Raw genomic sequence first — 23442 nt, 5'->3', positions numbered from 1 at the left:
TCAGGGTTGGTGCATTTTCTGTCTCATTTTGCATTATATGTCACACTTGAAGCTTTGTGAGAAAATCTATACTTGTTGTGAAATGTGCATTGGTGTACTGAGAACAAAGTACTGTTTCAACCTGTAGCGCTGTGCAGCCAAACAAAAAAAATACAAAATGACAAAGCAACAATAAATGGTAAGTGGTAATGTTAAAGAATAGAATGTATTGCAATATTTATATAAAAATGCTCATTAACATTTATATGTGATATGTGGGTTTCCATGCAAAACGTGTAAATTAGATTCACCCTATCCCTCTCTTTGGCCATTTTTTTCGGCCACAAACCTGATTTGCCTGAGTAATTCTCACAAACGTACACGTGCATCGCTATTTCACATGTAAACCGTATGGAAACCCCATGTATGACGGTGAAAGCCGTGTTATTGTTTATTTGTATTTATTCTGTATTTTTTTGTACGATGGGAAGCCATCTACTTTATATAAAAAAAAAAAAAAAAAACCTTGTGCAGAAGGTGGCTATCTTGTTATTTAATTAATTCTTTAATTTATTGCCAATTGGGAGATGGTCACCTGCATAAAAACCTGCAGCTCTCTGCACTCCGGGTGGGTGTACAGACGAGAACGAGAGAGAGGAAAACGAAACTAAAACTTATAGGATCCGTGAAGGCTTGTATTATTGTGTTTGTGATTTGTTTTTTTTTAAACCTTTATTTTGCTCTGTGAGCAAGTGTTTGTGTTTAAATATTTATTTTGTTCTTGTTTAAATAAACTGCACAAACCGTGCCTTTTTGCCCTGCAGTACTGTCTGTTATTCTTCCTGCTTCTGGCTTGATGTCACCACTACTGCCATCCCTGTCACAGAGCCCAATTGTATATTCTTGTTTAACTTACTATAATGTTAAACTAACAGTTTATAGCCATATAAAGCAGGGGTGTCAAATCACAGTCCTGGAGGGCCATTCTACTCCAAGTTTAACAGGTGGAATACACTGCAGGGTCTATATGGAGTTTAAATTGGTTCAATTAAACAATTTAGAACGGGTTTAGAACCGGAAGGGCAGACTTTGGCCACCCCTGATGTAAAGTATACCAAAGATCATAATTTTAAATATTAAAATAGCGTAAAGTGTCGCTTCTTGGATGAAATGGATTGAAATTTCAAATAATTTAGAACAAAAAAATACCTTTTGCATCCCATTATCAAAATAGGTTTCCTGAAGTCTCTTTACATTGGCTACAATCATAGCACAAAGAGATTCCTTAACCTACTGTGTTAAAGTTGTGCCAGCATGCTACTGCGACTGTTAATTCAATTCAAGCTTTTTTTTTTAAACTATATAAGTTATGTGCATTTCAAAAAAGGCTATAACTACTAGAAGTATTTTATATGAAAATATTTTTAAATAAAATTAAATATTTTTCAACAGCAGGATTCGATGCTTTGATCTTAAGGACTGTGTGGCAGGAATGGTGATGTCAGACCAGGAAGGGAATGGACACAGGCAAGTACTGTGGGCCGAGATGCAAATGCACTTGTTTCTTTATTAAATAAAAGATTTAAACAAAACACATCAAAACAATAGGCACGATGGCCAAAACAAACGGACACACAAACAGTGAACCAACACAGAAACAAATAATGTGCTGGTTTAAAGCCAGCACAAGTAGCAATTATTAATATTTGTTATATTCACTCATGTCTCTGTTCTTACTCCCTGAACACCCAACCTTGGACAAGCAGCTGATCCACTCTTTTATACAGCTGTGCCCGGGCTCGATTGTTTGTTAATAATTCAGTTGAGCCCAGGCACATTCTACACTATTTGGTATTACTTTCCTGCTGACCTAAAACACCTGTGCACACCAAACATTCACTTTACATAACATAAGCCAAAATAAGCAAAATGCTCACAGAGGTGGGGTGTTCCCCACCACAGACTGTAACGAATCAAGGTTTATAATTGATCTAAAGGGAGAGCTCAACTTTGCTAACAGTCTGGAGGTATGTATATCAACTTGTATGTTGTCTTTATAATTTATATGTACACAAGCATACAGTGTAAACAGATTAACGTTAGGTTACTTACTGTAACCCTGGTTCCCTGAAAGAGAAGATGACCTCTAATGACATTACGTATGGGATATACCTGCCCACTAGATAGGTACTGCTGAGCCGTCCATACCAGAGCTGCCGATAGGCTTCTTCCTGGGATGATGCACTCAGTCCTGCCCATCGAGGGGATAAAACTATCATCCAAAGGAAGCCATTTCTCTTTTTCCATCAAACCAATGAGGGCGACCGATGTGACTTTGCTGTTGGTGGTCGTCTTCTCTTTCAGGGAACCAGGGTTACGGTAAGTAACCTAACCTGGAACCTGGAGAAAGTATGCGGCATAGCCCAGCTAGCCACAGTATAAATATCAGACATCGAGGCACCTCTGAAGAGGTCCCAAGATGTAGCCAACCCTCCAGTGGAATATGCGGCTACCCTACCTAGTGGTGGCAAGCCAGCACATTATACGCAGTTGAGACGTATCCACAATCCAATGTGACAGACGCTGCTTAGAGAGGGGCTGTCCTAGGGTCCGTTTCCCATGACAGATGAAAAGCTGGTCAGATTGATGCAAAGCTCTTGTCCTATGCATGTTGCATCTCAATGCCCACATTGGGCAGAGGAAATTCAATCTCTCATCCTCTGTTGAAGAAAACAGAGGTGGATCGAAGGACTCCAGTTCCACAGATTGATTAATGTGGAAGGCTGTGATCACCTTGGGGAGGAAAGTAGGGTTGGTGTACAGGGGCACCCTGCTGCCATCCTCCCAAATATGCATGCAGAAGCTATGCAAAAACAGATGAATAGGAAGATGGAATCCGGGATCTTTCAGACCAATGTGATAAACCATTCACCCAGCTGGACAGCCTGGCGAGTACAGCGGATGCCAGCATCTCGTTCTGTATCTGCCGAGATGCCTTGCATTCTCGGTGAGAGCACTGCAGTAATTCCTCAACCGCTGGTCCAAAGGAATGGTCAGTGGAGGTAGGGGGCTGCTTTTGAAGGAAGGAGTCACCTTCTCATGCGGCTACGATAGAAATCACATCATGGTCCTCCTCAGCAATGCTGAAATCCGGTTCTTTAACATCCAGGGCAACCACCGGTGCAGGCGGGGTCAGTTCTGGGGCCAGAGCAAGGGCTTGAGCCTGCTGCCTGGCTAGGGGTTCCCAACGCCCTGTAAGGCTCGGCTGTGCTAGCAAGGGATGTTGTGCAGTACTTTAGCCATGCTTGATGTCTGCACAGCCCCAAAGACATTGTTTAAACACCAGAGGGTGCAGACCTGTGTATTGAAGCAGTCAGGCATCAAGGGTACAGAAGCATCGAGGACACTGAGAGGTAAAATACAGTACTGGGGCACCGATTACAGGTGTTATTGACATGCTGTGGCGCTAAGCACTGAGGCATGAAGCATCTAAACACAGAGGGCGCCGAAGCAATGAAAGGCGCCTAGCCTTAACGATGTGAAGTCAACACAACCCAGGGTAGCACATAGCATACATCTGGGTGGATAGACAGGCTCAAGTAGCTGCAGTAGGCAATCAGGAGAGCAGTACAGGGGCGCGCATGGTGCAGAGTGGCGATAACCTGGTTCTGGACCGTGTGCAGTCACACAACGTGGCAGCGCATAGAGCATACCAGAGTGGAGCACAGGCTCAAAGAGCTGCAATGTGTTAGGAAGGAATAAAAGTGTACTGCCTACCCTAAGTGTTAGTTGAAGCAGACAGCAAAAACACAGTAGAAATATAATATAAAGGAAGGCAATCTGTTTGTTTACAAGGCCCGACTCACTGAGGTGGGCGGGCCTATGCAGCTGGCGAGGTCTACTCGACAGCAGGGATGCGACAAGGCCTAGCCCCGTGGAGGAGAGCACAGCTGGAAGAGTCACTCAACAACGGGGATAAGGCATCTACTCTCAGAAAGAAATATACAACCAGTCACTCACACATGACAGATAGATAACAAAAGAGCAGCCTACCACGTAAGCGATGAGGTCGCTGGAAGACAGAAAGTCAAAAGGATCGCTCTTTTCAAAGTCGTTGATTCCGGGAAAGTGACTCGAGAAGCTCTGTTCTATCAACATGCTCAGCTAGACATAGCTGTCTTACCTTACCATTTTGAGAAGGAAAAAGAGAAATGGTTTCCTTTGGATGATAGTTTTATCCTCTCGGTGGGCGGGACCGAGTGCATCATCCCAGGAATGGGCCTATCGACAGCTCCGATATAGATAGCTCTGCCCCAATGGGCAGGCACATCCCATATGTAATGTCATTGGTGGTCATCTTTGAATTGAAAGGGAGCTTGTTTTCAGATTATTCAGCATTAACAATATAATTTTGACAATTGTGGGGAAGCACTGTGCCCTTCCACTGGTTTCTTCCACTCCATATAAAATTGCTACACTCCGCTCCCCACTCCACTCCGCTCACACTCTCTGATTACGGAAGATAACGAATCATATTTCTGTCTCAGTAAGATGATGATTCTTCAGTTTTTCCCTTGAATTTGATGCATTCGTATTTTAACCCATGGGATGATGTTACAGTAATTGCACCATACTGGCACTGGCCTACCCCCTCTAGGTATTCCACGCTTGGAACGTACATTTCCAAAATCTAGAAAAGTATAGTATGATGACATCAAAATTCTAGACAAAGAACTTTCCATTCTGGGTGCCATCAATGTCGCCACTGCGGCAATATTTCAGTTTTTATTATGCTCCAACAGCATTAAAAGATTCAACCCTTGCAGTCTCTGCAAACAGAGGGTAAGCTGTCTCCCATGCCCCTTGAAGCACACTGTTATACATACAAGAAGCTTATTTATTTTCCCCATGAGCTACAATGTGTGTTTATCAGCTCTGTATCCTGTCTTGACCTAATGAGTGGGAAACATTGAGCCAGTCTTGGACCCCCTCTCAGTATTTCAATAAAAAGTTAAATAGATTAACTTAGCTGTCACATAGGAAACAAAACACAAGGGAATGTTTCAGCCAGGCCTTGGTTTTCCAAAACATCCCCAGCAGTGTCTATGCAGATTTTTTTGTCTTGTCTTGTTTTTTTATGTTGTTGGAATCATATCAAGTTGCGTGGGAAAAAGGTGTTTTTTGTTTTTTTTTTTTTTTTTTTTTTTAAACAGTAATAATGTAACAGGTTAAGCTTTCGTTGTATTTTATTTTGTATTTAAAATGGTTTTAGATGTTTCGTTTTTTTTATTGCACTTTGGGTTATTTTATATTAGTATGTTTTGAAAGCAATGCATGAATTTGTGTAAAGAAATCACAGTGTAATTAATCAACTAATCAAATTGCGTGTAGCAGGTTATTTTATAAAGTTTGATTTAAGAAGATTAAAGGTGAGCTGGGTGGACATTCAGGCTGAAGAGCAGGCAGTGTGAGCATGGATGCCAGGCTGAGAAGTAAGAGCAGTTATTTTGTGTGTAGAAAGGAGTGAGCTGTATGCAAAATTTATAAACTGTAGCATGTACTGGCAGTGGTGTATATCCACATACAGCAATTGCATTTCATGTGTTGCCGTTGCTGTTGCATTCTTAGCGCGGCACCGGCTCTGATTGTAGTGAGAGGGGTAGGGGGAGATCTAGAATGACTCCTATGTCATTGTTTAAATTGAAAAACTGCAAATTGAAAATTCAATTCCTTTTTTTGTTAGCTGTGAGAATGGGATAATTTAGCCAATAGAATACGTGGCCGATGCTCGAGGTACATTGGAGGTGAGATTGAGGACTTGCTAGGTTGTGTTCCCTGTTTAGTTGGAGCGCCAATTTACTTGATTTGAACACTTTTCAGAGTCCTCAACCACATCTCCAATTCACCAGTGTACAGTAACTAAATCTGAATGGTTCTATTCTGTTTAGGTGCCCTTTAATGCTTTTTAACCTGTAATGCTAACTTGTGAATGATGAGGTCTGTAATCTTGTAGCTGATGTTAGCTAATATGCCTCTCTTTTAATGAAGCCCTAGAAAATGATCAATTTGATATAATCTCCAGTTGTAAATGCAAAAATCATATTTTATCTTATAAATAAAAACATTGAACTCTGTTTTTGCTTGTCCTCTGCTTTTCTTGTGGTTCTTGCATGGCTGTGTCCTAATAAAAGAACCCGTGCTGTTAAACAAGGGCAAAACTGGGAAACATTACATTTGATTTGCTGTTTTATAGAGCTGGCATAGTTGCTCCTGCTGATATTGTGCCCCACCTCAAATATCCTCAGCAATACAGTAATACAAAATGTGTTTAATGTCCATCTTGCGCTTTAAAAATATCCTATATAATTTTTTACTACTGGACTAATCAACTACCATGTTGTGCTTGCTGTTTGGGCCTGTGTCTTAATTACTCTACAAAATAGTCAGGCTTCTTTGACAAAATAATTATAGAGCTAAAACTATATTCCTATGAAAATGTGTTGTTGCTTCAAAAAACATGTATGTGCAGCAGATGTCGAATCTATGTACAGATGTCGAATGCTTACCATACATTAAATATATTATAATTATATAATATATATATATATATATATATATATATATATATATATATATATATATATATATATATATAATTCAAATGTACTTACATTAATATTAATAGAAAACAATGTGTTACCAGTAAAACCATAAGCATGGGACTTTACTGTATTAAGCTTTCATAAGAGTGGGTGAATAGATCTATTTTTAAATACAGCAAATTATGCCTTTTGAAAGGTTGACAGCAAATCAAAACTATTTTAAGGCACTGTGTAGCCCCAGATTTGAAACAAGCAAAGACAATGGCATGATCTGTCTTTTGGGAACATTTTACATGGGTTTGTCATTCTAATAAATTGTATTGCATCACATAGCCCAATGCAGATAAACAGTATAAATAGTACCAGGAAATGCAGTAGGATTTAGACTAACCTTCAGGAAGGAACTGTGCTTCATGGCCACCCTTTCTTTGTACTCAGAAACACACAGTGCCACAAGCAACATCAGACCCTTTTGTAAATGGCCATGTTTTTTCACCACTTTTTATCAGCACATTAATAATTATACATGGCATTTGAACATAAATATAATGTTGATAGTTAAAATAAGTAAATTAATAAATATTACCACAATTATGTATTTGTTATTAGTTATTATTGTTAAAGCCAAGCTTTTCAATTACTCTTGTTGCTGTAACAGTAAGTAAAGCACCTGAAGACACTTGCATGTCATAATGTTTATAGACATCACTTGGCTCATTGCTGTCATTACAATACACAGAAATACTTAGTTATATTAAAACAGTTCAGAAAACCAATGCACAGCACTGTTGTGAGAATCACATACAGTCTTCCACTGACACTGTAGTTCAGTCTAGTCTCTGTTTATTTTACTGCTGGCATTACAATAACAATAAAAATTATTGAACAATTTAGTGACAGTCCAGCAATGTCATGTGACATTAATCTTAGGTACAGCACTTCACAAATTGTTTAGGGTTTTACTGGCATTACAGTCAAAAACCAGGATCAAATATGAAAAACTGATTTAAAAAAAGCATGTTGACTAAATTGTTGCACCGTTTTTAATGTAAACACATAATTATCCTCCCAATTGTTTATTAGCTAATTCTGCATTGTTATTTGCAAGATTTAACAAAAGGTGCGTCTCCTGAAACAAACAGCATATAGTGTAGTAACTACATCCGCACAATAATAAATTTCCTTTACGGAATGTATAGCTAGAAAAACAGCTTTGCGTTCGTTTTTTCATTGTCAGATAATATAATTTAATTAAAAATCAGCCTCAGGGTTTAACATTTGCAATTATAGCTTTATTAAAGGCAGTTAGCGTGAAAAGAAATAAAACTAAACAAGAGCTAAATATGCAATTAATTTGGCTTTTGCAGTACCTTAGGTCTAAGTTTTTCAGCATGGAAGAATGCAGTGATCTCCATTGTTGCCATCTTTTTTGCGTTCTTGTTCTCTTCGTGCCAAAGCAACGACCCCACACTGGTGCATGCTTGGGGACAGGTCCAGTCTATTAAAGGTAAGGATGTTATAGGCGGTGGGGTGCTAGTATATCCACACTTCATTATCAAGGGGAAATTACTGTATAGGGTAAACCCTGCCACGTGCACAGGAGAGCCTGTAACACAATTGATGGTTCTCCTGTCTTGTCGGCAAAAGGTCATGAGGCTGGCACATGATATCCATTTTGTGGGGTACCTCAGAGCTAATAAAACAAGGGAACGCATAATGACTCGATTTTATTGGGTAGGGCTTCATGAAGAAGTGATGAAATATGTCGCCACATGCCCAGACTGCCAGCGAGTAGCACCTTGCCCCTTTGGTCCCATTGCCAATAATTTCCACTCCTTTTGAGCGCATTACAATGGACATAGTGGGCCCTTTGCTACCTTCTGATTGCGTGTATATGCGTATATTAGTAGTGGTAGATTATGCAATGCGATAGCCGGAGGCAGCTCCATTGAGGTCCACTAGTGCATCTGCAATAGCCAAAGAACTAGTGCAGATTATGTCAAGAGTAGGGATCCCCAAAGGGCAGTCTTGTCCCAGCAGGTTGACGGAGTATAACACCCCATCCTCTATATAATAAAAAAAAATGCTCCCTCGTGAGCGTAATTACTCTGTCATTGAGAAGGAATGTCTGATTATTAAATGGGCCAATCAGACCTCACACCTTTTGGGACATTCATTCGTCACTGACTACGCCCCACTCAAATGGTTAAGCGCGATGAAGGATAGCAACGCCCAAATAACTGTGTGGTATCTGGCATTGCAACCCTTCTTGTATTTTATGACACACCGTGCAGGGAAAGATCACCAAAACGCAGATTACTTTTCCCGGAAGGGGGGTGTAATGGGGAAATTAGATTCAGCTGAGTGTTCCTTCAGCTCCACTCTGAGTGGTGGGATATGTGACAGAGAGCGATTTAATCTAAGTCTCCCGACCTGTGAGGGTGCTGGGTAACAGGAACAGTGTGCCTTGTACTGGATGGTTAGGCAGTTCATTCCAGGGTCAGTCAGAGGTCGGACATCCAAGAAGGGGGCGGAGTCACAATATCAGAAATCATTGCCCTAATAAGGTAAGCGATGTGGCAGTCATTGATTTGAGGTTATGTGATTGCACTAGCTATCGGAGGGGGCGTGACTGAAGGTATTTCAGTTGATGTGATTATGCAATCTGTTCCCTGGTTATGGTTACTGAAAGGACCTGTAAGGAAACCAAAATAAAAATGAATCATGAGTGTTTAGTGTTTTGTTTGTTTGTCTGTCTAACTGTTATTGTTCTTGTTAGACAGCTAATACATACTGGGAGCTGTCGCTACAGGCCAGCATGAGCCCGGGCTACACTGCACTCCTGCACCACTATTGTTGTCTTTCACCACACATGCACAAGAGCGCACGCTGTCTGGAGAAGTGTCAGTGTCTGTTTTGAATGTTATTGTAATTGTATTATTATTACAGGACTGAACTCCATGGTTTATTACTGGGGATACACATTGCTGTGTAAAGCCAGTATTATTATCTAACGGTGTCAAACTGTGATAAGGAAAATTAAAGAACTGTTTGGACAGTGAACTTTGTTGTCTATCATTGTAGCTGGAGCACTGCATCGCCTACAGACCTGCACACTACTTACCACTTTGCCACACCCCCAAATTGGACTTTTAAAATTTTTATGTTATCAAAAGATTATGTTATTAACCTCGCTGATTCTTTTAGCAATTCAAAATATATGTTTGTCTCTATTGATCAGAATAATCTGTAACACTCAATCGTAGGACATGTTGTAATACTAAATAAAAAAAAGAATCTTGGACAAATGTTTCCACTGCTCTCGCAGTGAGGTCGCAAGTGAAATTTGATGTTTCACAAAGGCATCGCAGATCTTTCAGGGGATGTGATCTCGCAAGTTTTCTACTGAAATCTGTGAGTGCTTGGAAGCAACCACAAATGCCTTTTTCATCTCAAAACCAGAGTTAGTATAGAGAAAATGAGAACTCATTTGCAATGGTGTTGATCTTACTTGTTCGTCGTCATTACAGTAGGGAAATAAATGTAATCATTTAAAACTTTTGTGTACAACTTTTTCCATATTATATATATATATATATATATATATATATATATATATATATATATATATATATATATATATATATATGTGTGTGTGTGTGTGTGTGTGTGTGTGTGTGTGTGTGTGTGTGTATATATATATATATATATATATATATATATATATATGCTATTTTACAGGGCTTATGTTTATATTTTTTCATTTTTGTGTGTATAGTATAATATAGCAGAATATTTACTTAGACATCGTTGACATTCTGTCCTCCGTGAAACTTTGTCTTGTGCTTTGACTGCTTACATCCAGTCCCCCTTGAACTCCTTCAACTACCACTTTGCCAATAACTTCCAAAACCATCTTTTCTTCTGATAGATCTTTTGGCTGCCCTCCTCCTCCTATCTTTCTCGACTCCCTTCTTTTAGCCTCTTTCAGCTTTGTCCGGCTAGCGAGGTCTGTCCATTTTCTCCTCATATCACTAACGCTTCTCTGTTGTTCTCCAACAGCATTAACTTTGACAGTTATCATTTGCCACAATCTTTTCTTGTCTTCATTGGTTAAATTGGTAGTAAGTTTAGCAAATAAGGTTTGTTTGTTTTGTCTCACCATTTCAATTAAAACTTCAATCTCGTCCTTTGAAAAGTTGCTCTTCCTTGTTAGGCCGGCCATGTTTGCTAGCGTTAACACTGACTTTCTAGCCAATCATGCTTCTTTAAAACTGCTTTACTACACTTCGCAGATCGCAGGGAAAGCAGTCACTTGCGACCACGTTTCAAGCTGCTTCCTGAGACACTCACATCACAGTCCTGCGCGCTCTAGCAAGCAGGTCACAGCCACCTCACAGTCGCACAGCATTGATGAAATGAGGCCCTGAACATTTAATAATAATAATAATAATAATAATAATAATAATAATAATAATGTCACACTTTTAAAGGAATATGAATTCTCATCAGCATTTGGGAAACAAAACAAAAGCTGTTACTGTATGTCTTTAGGATTTCATGAGAGATGAAGGAAGGGCATATACTGAACAGCTGTTTTTCAGAAAGCTGTGCATTTACAGAAAACACAAACATCATCTGTCTCGTTTGGGTCTGCTAAAAATCTTGAGAAACTCCATCTTGTGTTTGAAATATAGCTCCAGCTTTCTTCGGGATGTTTTCACCTCTCCTAATGTTGCTTGAGAGGTGTGCCATAATTCCAGATTTCCATCCACTATTTACTTGAGAAAGTTATTGTTGGCAATTTACATTTCCAGCACCTAGAAGTTTCCTTCCTTTGAAAAACATGCAATCTGGCAGTTAGGTTTAATCATGCTGGTGAGAAACACACATGCACAGGAAAGTTATGGCCTTGACTCAATGAGCTATTTAAATATTTTCTCGTAGTCAGGGCCTTTTATGTCAGCTGAACTGTGTATAGTAATGGAAGTTTCAAACATATAAAAGAAAAAAAACATTAGAAAGTATGTTTGTCCGATCTTAAAAGTCTCCTGACAGTGCGTTTACATGAACATAAGAATTCCAATATTTGTCGGAATATATAGCTTTTCGAGAAAGTAATTCCGATATCAAAAGTCATGTAAATACAGTATCCAAAAACTCATAAAGTGAGTTTTCAGGAAACACCACCTTAGCATATTCCAATAGCATTTTGAAAACTAACATATTTAATATCACGTAAACACACATGTGCAAACTTTGATGTCATTCCCGTGCATGTGATTATTAAAGCAACTATATCCATATTTCCAGCCCAAAAATAAATATAAAATAAAAGCACAGTGGCAATAATGACATAAAACAATTAGCAACAACTGGTTAATTTTTATTTAGAACATCAGCAATGTTGTCTTCAGTCAACACTAGTTTATTTAAACGTGTAACAGAGTTCATCATTAACAGGGTTGACATATATAAAAAAAGTTTGGTCTTTATGTCCCATGCAGTGAATATAATGGGAGAGCCTGTTGGGCTTCTGGTAAAGGGCTTTGTGGGGAAATATTTGGAAACCTAATTATATATATATTATATATCATATATATATTATATATATCTATATATATACTCCTGTGATACATGAAGGACAATGTATAAACTGTGAATATTTCATACCCCATGTATGGGTTCTGTTCAAAAGAGATGTAATGGTAACATTTTATAAATTCATTAGGATTTATTAAGTTTTTTTTCTAAAAGGATTTAGTAAAATGACGAATAGGGACATTGCTAAATGTCGCATTTTGCTTAAAAATAAACATGTTTTTCACTTTAAACATTTTATAGTGTATTTTTTCTACAGTACAAATATGAATTACATAATACTTTATAATGCATCAATTAGTTTGAGTAAAATCAGTTGTTTTATGCACAACATGACCTTGGGATGCAAAAGGCACCGTAATGGTAGAATGACCCAAGGCTAGTTGCTTACACAGTAATTGCCTGATCCGTTGGAGCAGCAAATTAATTCTAGCTAGGTAAAATGCATTGGAAATGTACAGTACTGTATGTAAGGTACATTATGCATGAAGAAAAGTATGAGCTGTTGCAAGGAGAGGACATTTTTCATATGTTGGGCAAGTACAGCAAGAGCAATGTATAGGACAATAATATGCTGCAACTTTGTTAAGTCTAAAATACCTGATAGTCCATACCTCAGTTTTACTGCAGACTGAACCGAGCTCTGTCTGTTCCCATCCTGCTTGCTACTGTGTATGCACAAATGCTCTGTTTTCTGAAAAGTTTAATCCATATATACTGTTGAATGTATCGTAATTGTAATTGGATTATCTATTTGAAGTCATGTAATCACAAGTCATGTACATTTTCTGAATACACTTTTCTGTAGTTTATTTTCTTGCTTGGTCCTCTAAATGTATATTTATGTTTTATTTCAGTGCAAACAAATGAAAGCAACTACAAAGCAAAGTTGTTTTATGCACTTTTGCAGCTATCTGCTTATTTGGACTGTTTTTACCTATTCAATCTGCTTGAAAGAGGTAGCACGGTATAGTGAGGTTCCACAGAGATGACAAAATTGATTTATTTTAATAGGATTTCCATAGAGACAAAGTTTAAATAATGAAGTTGTTTATCTACTCTAACATTTACATACAACAGTTCATGATGTAACAAAAACGTGACTATTGCACCTTTTATGGGAAATCATCACAGTACTAAAGTAAATCCAAAGACAATCTTACAAATCAAACTGGAGGAAGCAGAAATGGGAAGACTAGCGATTAAGAACAAGTATCTAGGAAAATGTAATACACAAATAGTCTTTTTTGTGAGTCTTTAAAACCATGACCAAGTCTGAGTCTCCGATTTGACCAGGAGATTAAAGGATCTGGTCACTTGTAACAGTTCAGCGTATTGCAAGTTGCAAAGGGGTGGAGCAACTCGTCAAATTTGAGGAGCAAGATAAGTAATGCTTTATAGGTAACTAGTACAGTTTGAAAATCAAGAACCAGAACACAGGTGAGGGGTTAATTTTTGTATATACAAAACTCATTTTAATGAAACAAAAAAAAAAGGCGCTTTTAACAATTAGCGCTGTTAACAACAACAGTGTTGTCACTCCTGTTCACCAGATAAGTCAACCACCACTGATGTTGTTCAAACCTGAAGATTATGTTAAAACACGGCTTGGCACCGATCGACATGCAGCTACCAACACCACAATAAGACACTAAGCCTATAAGCAGATGAGAACTTGAAGCATATACACATGGAAGCTTCTCTAAATCAAAGTCAGCACATTAGGTCTATAAACAAAAACGCTAATCCCTCTTCCTTAATTATGAGATTTGGTACCTTTTTGTTTACAAATTAACTCTAGAAGAATTTTGAATACAGTGAATTTGTTCAGAATCAATTTCTCTGCGACAAATTGCAACAAAGCACTGTTTCAGGGAATACTTAAAAAATGTCAAAAAGAAACCCTAAAAATATTCCAGACATGAGCCTCAAAGCTAAAGTCAGAGACAAGTATGGCTTCAGATTTGGATATAATTGTGAGATCATCAGAAAGCAACCAGATGTATCTACACTTATCTAGCATCAAAATACAATTATAAGGAACCACTTATTGTGGCTTTTTGTGCAGCCTAATCAATTTGAAATACTTGAGTCTCCTTTTTTGTCTTTAACTTATACTATCATAAGTGTGCTCCTTGAACCTCTCCATTGAGAGTGGCTTCACACATTGTAATGCACAAGAAGCTACACTTAGAGGAGCACACTCTGTATGATAAAATGCAAACTGTAATCTTGATTACATCAAACAAATCTAACCCTACATGTATATTCTTTCTTGTTAGACCTGACAGTAGCCACTCTTAAAAATAAAATTACTGCCGAATACAGTACCGGTATAATGGTAAAAGTATAGTACAATGAAAGCATTTACAATTCTTCCATCAGGTATGCCACTGTAACCTAATCTACAACTGCAATGCAAATACCCAACTGTAGATCAACATTCCACTGGGATAACCTTCCTGTTCAAATAAAGGTCTCGTACTTTTTTTTTAGGAGTCTGCCTGTCTATCGTAAACTGAAAGTACTTCCCCTACTCCGACTTTAGTAATTAAAAATATTTTTTTGAAATGTGGAAACAGTTGAGTGACTTAAGTGATGCTGTTGCAGGAAGTAGGGAAAGACAGAAGAATTCAGATTGCAATTGCAAATCTTGAAAACATTAGGCTATATATCATAGCACCGGTACCCTGAAATAGAAATGCCGATTGGGATATACCTCTGTGCAGCCTGATTTACCTGAGTAAGTGTGTCAAATCTGCTCGAAAGAGCCCCCCTCTGCCTCAGGTATGGTCCCTGCCGTCAAGGGATCAGGGGCAATTTTCCATTCAGGCTTGCAATGTTGGAGTAAACCCAGCGACTGTGAAAGGTAATGGATAACATTTCGATTTCAGGGAACCAGGGTTATGATATATAACCTATCATTCCCTTTGAAGTATCAAATTTCATTCCATTACTGATTGGGAAGGTATACCCAAGCTGTCGCGAGTGCAGGACTTGCAGCACTGGCAGATGTGCTGAAAGACGTACACCGGGAGGCTGCCCTTGGCACTCTGGTCTCAAAACCCAGGACATATATATTGTACCACTGACAGAACTGGAGAGCCAATTCTGTCTGGGGATCCGCATCACTCTCCAAAACAGGGGGTCATGGAGTAAGAGAGCAGCAGGGATTGGAGGAGTGCTAGAAAAGAGGAGGAGTCAGCTTTTCTTAATGAAAAGCAGGGGAGGTATCCACTCTCTTGCGTCCAACCTCTAGAGACAAACAGAATGGTGCTGGGAGATAATAAAAGAGAGAACTAGATTAGAGAGCGTGGCTGCAGCTGATAACCTGTTAACCAGTTCTGTGTTGTTACATAAAATTGAGTTAACCCCTGAATTCCTGTCTCGCTTTCCGTACTTTCTGTTATCTACATGTTAATCACTCCCTAATCCATGTACATGCATTTCCTTGAATCCATATTGCATTCAGTTTGAGAATTAATCTTTTATGCGGGACTTTGTCGAAAGCTTTCTGGAAATCTAAATAAATCTAAATAAACCATGTCATATGCTTTGCAATTATCCATTATCGATGTTGCATCCTCAAAAAAATCAAGCAAGTTAGTTAGACACGATCTCCCTTTCCTAAAACCATGTTGACTGTCTCCCAGGACCCTGTTACCATATAGGTAATTTTCCGTTTTGGATCTTATTATATTTTTCATAGGTTTACATATAATAAAAGTCAGGCTTATTGGTCTGTAGTCACCTTGTTCGGTTTTATTTCCCTTTTTGTGGCTCGGTATTACGCTTGCAATTCTCCAGTCTGTTTGTACAACTCCTGAGCAAGAGACATGATATTGGTTAGAGGTTTGTAAATAACTTCTTTAATTTCTTTGATTACTATTGGGAGGATCTCATCCAGCCCAGGGGATTTGTTTATTTTAAGAGCTCCTAGTCCCTTTAACACTTCGGCCACTGTTATGCTAAAGTTATTTAAAACAGGTTAGGAACCTGTTGACATGTGGGGCATGTTGTCTGTATCCTCCTTCGTAAAAACTTGTTAAAAGTAATCATTTAATATATTTGCTATTTTTTTTTCTTCATCTATAATTTTGCCATTTGTATCTCTTAGATATTTAACCTCCTCTTTGACTGTTCTCTTGCTGTTTTAATATTGGAAAAACATTTTCGAATTGGTTTTAGCCCCCTTAGCAATGTTCATTTTTATCTCTCTCTTGGCCTATCTAACTTCCTTTTTGACTAGCGTTTGAAGTTCTGTGTACTCTTTCTGTGTACTTTGTTTTTGGGCCTTTTTAAACACTCTGTAAAGTGCCTTTTTTCACTGAATATTTTTTTTAATTGATCTATTAAACCATTTTGGCAATTTTATTTTAGATTTTGATTTGTCTACTTTTGTTAAAAACAGCAATCTGGCAGCACTGAGCAAGGGGGAGCAGCCTAAAAGTCACATACAAGATGCATGCATTATCTATTAAATGTTACCTCAAGTTCAATGTACAAATAAAATGTGAATTTATATAATTTAAAAATCAATATTTTAATTGGCGTTCCAGTACTTTCAAATTTAGGACTGCACTACTCTGCATGTGTGTGTGTGTGTGTGTGTGTGTGTGTGTGTGTATATATATATATATATATATATATATATATATATATATATATATATATATATATATATATATATATACATATTTTGAGGAGACACTGCCTCCCTTGAGCCACCACTACTCTCTTTGTTAGTGCTTGCACTATTGAGATGTACCCATGCTGGCCCTGAGGGCACAAAATGAATTAACTAAACTAAACAATGACATGCCACATCTGTTTTAGATGTTTGGAAATTTATGTTTTTCTAAGAAAAAAAAACAAACGCTTAGTAAACAAAACAATGTGTAAGTATTTCAGGTGTGGTTCAGTCAATGGCCAAGTTGCTGTGAGAAACCAAATGTGCAGGAAGAGATAAAATGAACAAGTCTTATCATACTGTATACAGCGTGTGCCAGAATTAAAATGTATTTTTGTCAGTTTTTTTTTTTTTTTTTTTTTAATTTGTATACCATTTTTGTTAACCAAATTTGTCACTTCATTGCTACATTCCACTTATTGATCAGGTGAAGCAGTTCCCACAGAGATAGCACTTTTAATTCATTGTCATATATCTTAAGGCTAATATGAGTAGGAGGTAGAAAAGGAAATTTGGATTTACTTGGACTAACATTTAGTAAATCGTTTACTTGTATATAATATGTGTATTAAGTTACACCAATACTCCCAACAACAACCTATTCCTGCAATACCTACATAATCTTAACCCAGGGTAATTACTTTTTCGAGTCTTCAAATACCAGGAACAAACATGCAAGCATGCCCAGAAGTTTTTTTTTTTTTTTTTTAAATTGAGAATTAGTTTTTTGGACATCTTCCTTGGTTAAAAATGTTACCTTGAAGAATCATCTTCTTACATTTTCAATACCTTGTCTATTGTCCTCAAAGATGCCTTTCTTTGATACTGGACTTCCCAGTCAAAAATCTTTCAACTAGCTCCTTACATTATTAATCTGCTCTGTGTATGCGGCATCTTCTTCTTAAGCGATGAAGGCTCTACCCACAGAAGATGTGTGTCCAGAGCCTTGGGCAAGGATACTTAAGGAAGTCGAGTCAACTACCAGACGGCCTTTGTTAATCAGTAAAGTATTTTTCCTTTTTGCATGTTTGATCCTGGTATTTACTTAGTTTGCAATGGACAACATACATAGTATTTATATTAAAACATATGACAATGAATTAAAAGTGCTACCTCTGTGTAACAACAGGTTTAAGCAGATAAAAGTGATCTCCCACTGGGCCACTTCATAACAGTCATAGCTTAGATTCCAGGGTTGTGTGTGTGTGTGTGTGTGTGTGTGTGTGTGTGTAAAAAGCTGATGAGCTTCACAGTGGGAACTGCGTCACCTGATCGGTGAAACATAAAGCATGAAGGTTAACCAACATCAGCGAATCAGTTGCTAATCTTTGCTACACTTAGGTAGCAGCCTCAGGATTGGCACAGTGAGTAGTTTATGATGCTGTTAAGTACAGTATAAAGGGTTAGTCACACTATAGCGTTTATTGGCTGCGTTTTTTACGCCCGACTTTTCAGTGCTATTTTTGTATTCAGGCTTGCGCCGTCAAATATCACAGGCAAGGTGGGGGAACGTCTGATTATAGCGGTGCAGAATACCATGCTCTTTATGATAAGCAGCACAAGAAAAGAATAGAAATTATAGGAAAATATGAGGAAATCAGAAAGTAAGCACTATTGGTATATTAAAATAAACACACTGTTTTGACTAGTTACAGGTTTTCTCCAGGTGTAGCTTTAAGAAAGTGCATGCCATGAGATATCACGGCCCATTATTAAATATAGACAGAACTACAAAATAAAATCACATATTTAATTATATCCAGTAGCATACGCAGGTATTGGTATTGTAGTTACAGCAAGTTAAACTGTCTAAAATGGTTTATGTCAATCATAGTTGTTAGTTACATGTTTTTGTGTTGTTTTTTCCAATAATATAAAACATTGTCTGTGCTGTCTGATGTTACATCTGCATTGGCAGTACCATCTACCTGTGTTTACTCTATTGCTTATTAAAAAAACACATCAGGATGCATCGAAATGATTGTGTTTGGTAGCCCTGTCTGCACTTCTAATTTTGTTTAAACAATGTTTATGATTTTATACCATAGAAAATGCAGTGAATAAATGCTTTAGAGTGAATAGCCCTTTAATGGAAAAACCCTGTACTTAAGCAGATTGATTTGAATCAGGTGTTGCACTGACATCATCATGGCTAACTAGGCCAACTGCTTTTCTCTTTTAAGGCTACAATGTAAGGTTGTGTATTGGTTAGACTCAGGTGGACACAATGATTTACACTGGGGAAAAATATGCACGTTTTTTAACACCTTGATCAATCAATGCCTCAGAGAGTATCTGCCACTGCAAAGGAGTAGAACCTTGAAGTGCATGTTTTAATCAAATTTGTATTTTAGCAAGAACTGTTCAAACTAACCAAACCCACTTAATTCCACATATTCAGCCAACACCAAATAGGAATGACCATGGAAACACAACAACACAATACAAAAACAACTGAAAGAAAACAAACATGGCACAGAGAATTGCCACTGCTTTGTCACCTAGAACTTCACACTAACTCTGTTAAAATAACTAGACAATTCATAGTATTATAGCTGGTACCCTTATGCCTCAAGTTGAAATGTATGCAACCAGGCACTTTGCACAAGTACACTATAATGTAAGGAGTAGCATATTGGAGGGGCACTGGAACTAGGGGTGCTGGGGTTGCGCCAGGCTTCAATAATATACAGGGGTTACAATTTTGTTCAATGGCTTTCAGCACCCTGACTTTAAAAATTGTTCCAGTGCCACTGGCCTATTGGCTTATTAGTTTACTAACAGGACTTCCAGAACAATACCAGGGATTAATATTTTCTGCTTGCAGTACAACTTCCCCCAGGGAAATGCCTATTTGCAAGCACAACGCCTATTCACACTTATCCTGGCTCAAATTAGTGTGGGACACAATAATGTTTGCAAACATACTGTAAACATGGTGTTTATTTCAAACTCTGCTCATTAGGTTATATTAATAAGCACTGTCTGTATCAATTTGTTGTTTTCATAACCACGTATTCATCGCTGGGGAATTATACAGTCTGAAAACCTAATGCAAGAAGTATTAAAGACCTTGCATCCCTACTTTCATTTGTAATCAGCATCAAGTATGTAATAGTTGTTGCCGACAACTCTCAAGTGCCTCTTTCACCGAATAGCTTAAATTAATTCAAATTTGTTTGAAAATGGACAGTGAGCACAATGAAACATATGGCGTTGTCTTGCTTGGATTCATCTACAGTGCTGATGAAAGGGGATTGATTGTCCCTTCTTTAGTTTTTCTTCTCTTCCTCGGGGTTTCTGCTAACCTGCTCATCATTTTCATCATCTACTCCAAAAGCTACTTAAGAACACCCAAGAACATACTCATCTGCAACCTCTGTGCTGTAGATCTCTATGGCATCATTACAACCTGTCCTTATTTCATCATCAAATTTGTTATGGGTGATTTTAGCCCAATGAACACAAAACTCTGTTTGATGCAGTACTACTTCTATGTTGTCTACAGCTGCCTTTCTGTTTTTATTGTGACTTTGATGGCTGTGGACAGGTACTATGTCATCTGCAACCCCTTTGAGTATGAAATGAAAATCACAAACAAGAGGGTTGTATTATCTTTAGCGGTATCTTGGGTGTTTGCCTTTTTTTACCCTATGTTATATGCGTTTAGTTACATTGGGCATGAATCTTGCCGTCAGGTTTTATCCTGCAGCTTCATGTGTACAGGCAGCTCTTTGGAGGAGAGCATGTGCACACCCATCACCTTTCAAAGGTTCTACAGGATCTTCATGTTCACATTTCACTTGGCAGCATGTGTTGTCATGGTCGGCTTCTCCTATGTCAAGATTCTGAAAGAATCACGAAGTGCCCGTCTCAGTGAGTCTTCGCGCAAGGCTCTCAGCACGGTGGTCACTCACAGTATTGTACTTGCCATCTTCTTTATTACCTCTCTCCTCCTTATAGTCACCGGAAGTCTCACAACAAACAATGATAAAGAAGCCATTGCTCTTATTCGAATCTCCACTGACCTGATCTACTTCAGTGTGCCTACCTCATTCAACCCTGTCATTTATGGCTTGAGAAATGATGATATGAGGAAAGAGTTACTAAAATTACTCAGACGAAAAAAGCACACTAATGAGATTTGCAGTGCTACAAACAGGAAAGGGAGCATTCCCGTTGATTCCAGAATGATCTCTAGGTTTTTTGCAGGTGTCAGTTTATTTAAGAAGGTTCGTCCAACAGTAAATCCTGTTATAAAAGCAATGCCTCCAACATATACTGTATGTAGATAAGACCTACTTGCATGTATTGTTACAGCTAAAAAAAAAAAAAAAGATACCATGTTCTAACTATAATTTTAATTAATATGTTATTCTTTAGTAATAGCTATAAAAGTTATCTGAATAAAATATGTTACAGGAATATTTTATATTTACATTAAATACATACATCTGTTTGTACACTTATACATGGTATGGCCATGTAAATGAATGACTAAGTTGTGTATTTTTTTTTTTATGATAAGATAACAATGCGTGTTAATCATTTCAAAGTTCCCTTAGTAGGGATGAATAAAACTGTTACCAACTATGAGTAGAGTATCTGATTTGTTTAGCCTTTAGCTCCCATTTAAGTTGAAGTGCACCAATGTACATATATATATAATGTGTTATTTTACTAAAACACATAAAAATAAATACAAATGGAACAATAACATAGTTTTTTAATGCATTTTTTATTTTGTACACTTGCCATTTTGCCAGGTGTCCCTTGCTAAAGAGACCAGTTTTATTTTTTGATTATTATTTAACAATATTCACAATTTGTTCTAATGAAGCAAAATAATTGCCTATAATCATTCTGACATTTCAGTAAATAGATGAGAAGCTAGAATGTACTGAAGCAACATGCTAATGTTTTTCTTGGATCTCTCTTCCATTATTGTATTACTGAGCTTTACATTTAGGTTGAAGTTTCCCTCTCCAGGATATAAGCTATCATTTCTCTCATTTACAATACACAATGCAGACATAGTTTTCAAAGTGAGCAACTACTGTATGTGGCATGCTAAAGAATTAAACATTTGTATGCAATTTCCTGAAGTGGAAAACAGTTATAGCCTGAATGAAAATGTATAATAAAGTACCAATACTACAATAGTTTAACAAAGTAATAATATAGTATATTAATATAAAAACAGTTATATATACATTTTTTAAAATGTGGTTCTCAGTATTATCTGTAAGTTCCACAAGAAACATATAATCAATGAGCCAAGCCAGAAAATAACACAGCAAAGTTCTTTAATGTGCACCTATATAGTTTTATAAGTATTTTGCAAAAGTGGAAACACTCAGTAAATTGAGCCCATGAGTCATTCTTAAAGGTGTGTCCTTGTAGAACAGAACCTTTCCCTTCCTCACCACCTTCCTTGACCTCATTTGCTTCCTGCTGTTTTTTATTGGTATTTCCTGACATATTCTCTAGTCTTTACATTTCTTTTTTTAAAGTATATTCCTTCATAAAGTAAGAATCTAACATTAACTTGCTTATTAAGACTTAACACATTTGGTCATCTCGATATCTTACTTTGACAAAGTGCCCACCCCATGGTATTTATTTTTGTATGTTTTCATTTGTTATTTATTATTATTATTATTATTATTATTATTATTATTATTATTATTATTATGTGCAGACGGACGAAAGTCGTCCGACATGATTATTTATTATTTGAGATGACGGTGAAAAGTCGTGCGTTTGTGTTTTGTTTATTTATTTTAAAAAATCCTTGTGCAGACGGTGACCATCTCCTGAGTTAATTCATTGATTAGTTGTTTACTAATTGGGAGATGGTCACCTGTGTAAAAACCAGCAGCTTTCTGTGCTCAGGGGAGAGTCGTGAGGTAAGTGTCATAGTCAAAACGCGAGTCTAAGTTTGTGAATCAGAAATAACAATTGCTAGTCGTCCTTGTGTATTAACCAGCACGATACTTGTTTGTGTTTTTTTTTTTGTTTGTTTGTTTGGCCTACATTACTTGTTTGTGTTTTTTTTTTTGTTTATTTGTTTGGCCAACATGCTCTTTGTTTTGCCTCTGTGTGGAAAAAAAACTATTTTGAGGCAAAAACAAACGTGCAAAGGACAAGGATCTAAAAGACGAGGATTTTTCCTACTTTACATTCAATCTTACCAACAAAATTAAGATTGAAATTGTTTTTATAATGACACTAAAAAATGAATGCAAAGTTGGACAAATTACCTTAAAAAGTTAGTCAGTCATGGAACAAAATTATAATCTGGCAATATATAAATTCAGTTTACATAGTAAATGTTTAATTTTTTTGCTGATTTGTAGGCAGAATTCTCTTCTAGAACCTTGTTCTTTTCAGAAAACAGTTTCCTGTATCTGCTATTAAACTGGGTTCAATCACATTCTCAGTTTGCTTGTCTTACTGTTTGGTTTTGACACTTTTAGTTTATGTGTCATTTGCTCTGATTGTCCTATTTTATACTGAACAAAAATATAAATGCAACATGTAAAGTGTTGGTCCCATGTTTCATGAGCT

The 23442-nt window shown here is 37.3% G+C and overlaps 1 protein-coding gene across 1 annotated transcript; it reads left to right on the top strand.

The window, feature by feature from the left end:
* The first annotated feature begins 20057 nt into the window (after positions 1–20057).
* LOC121323782 (olfactory receptor 1571-like) lies at positions 20058–21167 on the top strand. Its single transcript, XM_041265029.1, has one exon. The coding sequence runs from the start codon at positions 20058–20060 to the stop codon at positions 21165–21167; it is 1110 nt and encodes a 369-aa protein (XP_041120963.1).
* The last annotated feature ends 2275 nt before the right edge of the window (positions 21168–23442 follow it).

Source organism: Polyodon spathula, chromosome 1 (assembly GCF_017654505.1).
Source record: "Polyodon spathula isolate WHYD16114869_AA chromosome 1, ASM1765450v1, whole genome shotgun sequence".
Taxonomy (NCBI): domain Eukaryota; kingdom Metazoa; phylum Chordata; class Actinopteri; order Acipenseriformes; family Polyodontidae; genus Polyodon; species Polyodon spathula.
Note: the sequence above shows the minus strand (reverse complement) of the source record. Positions and strands in the feature narration are given on the sequence as shown.

Excerpts from the sequence above, each read along its gene's own strand:
- LOC121323782 (XM_041265029.1), top strand. The coding sequence starts at position 20,058 with ATGGACAGTGAGCACAATGAAACATATGGCGTTGTCTTGCTTGGATTC.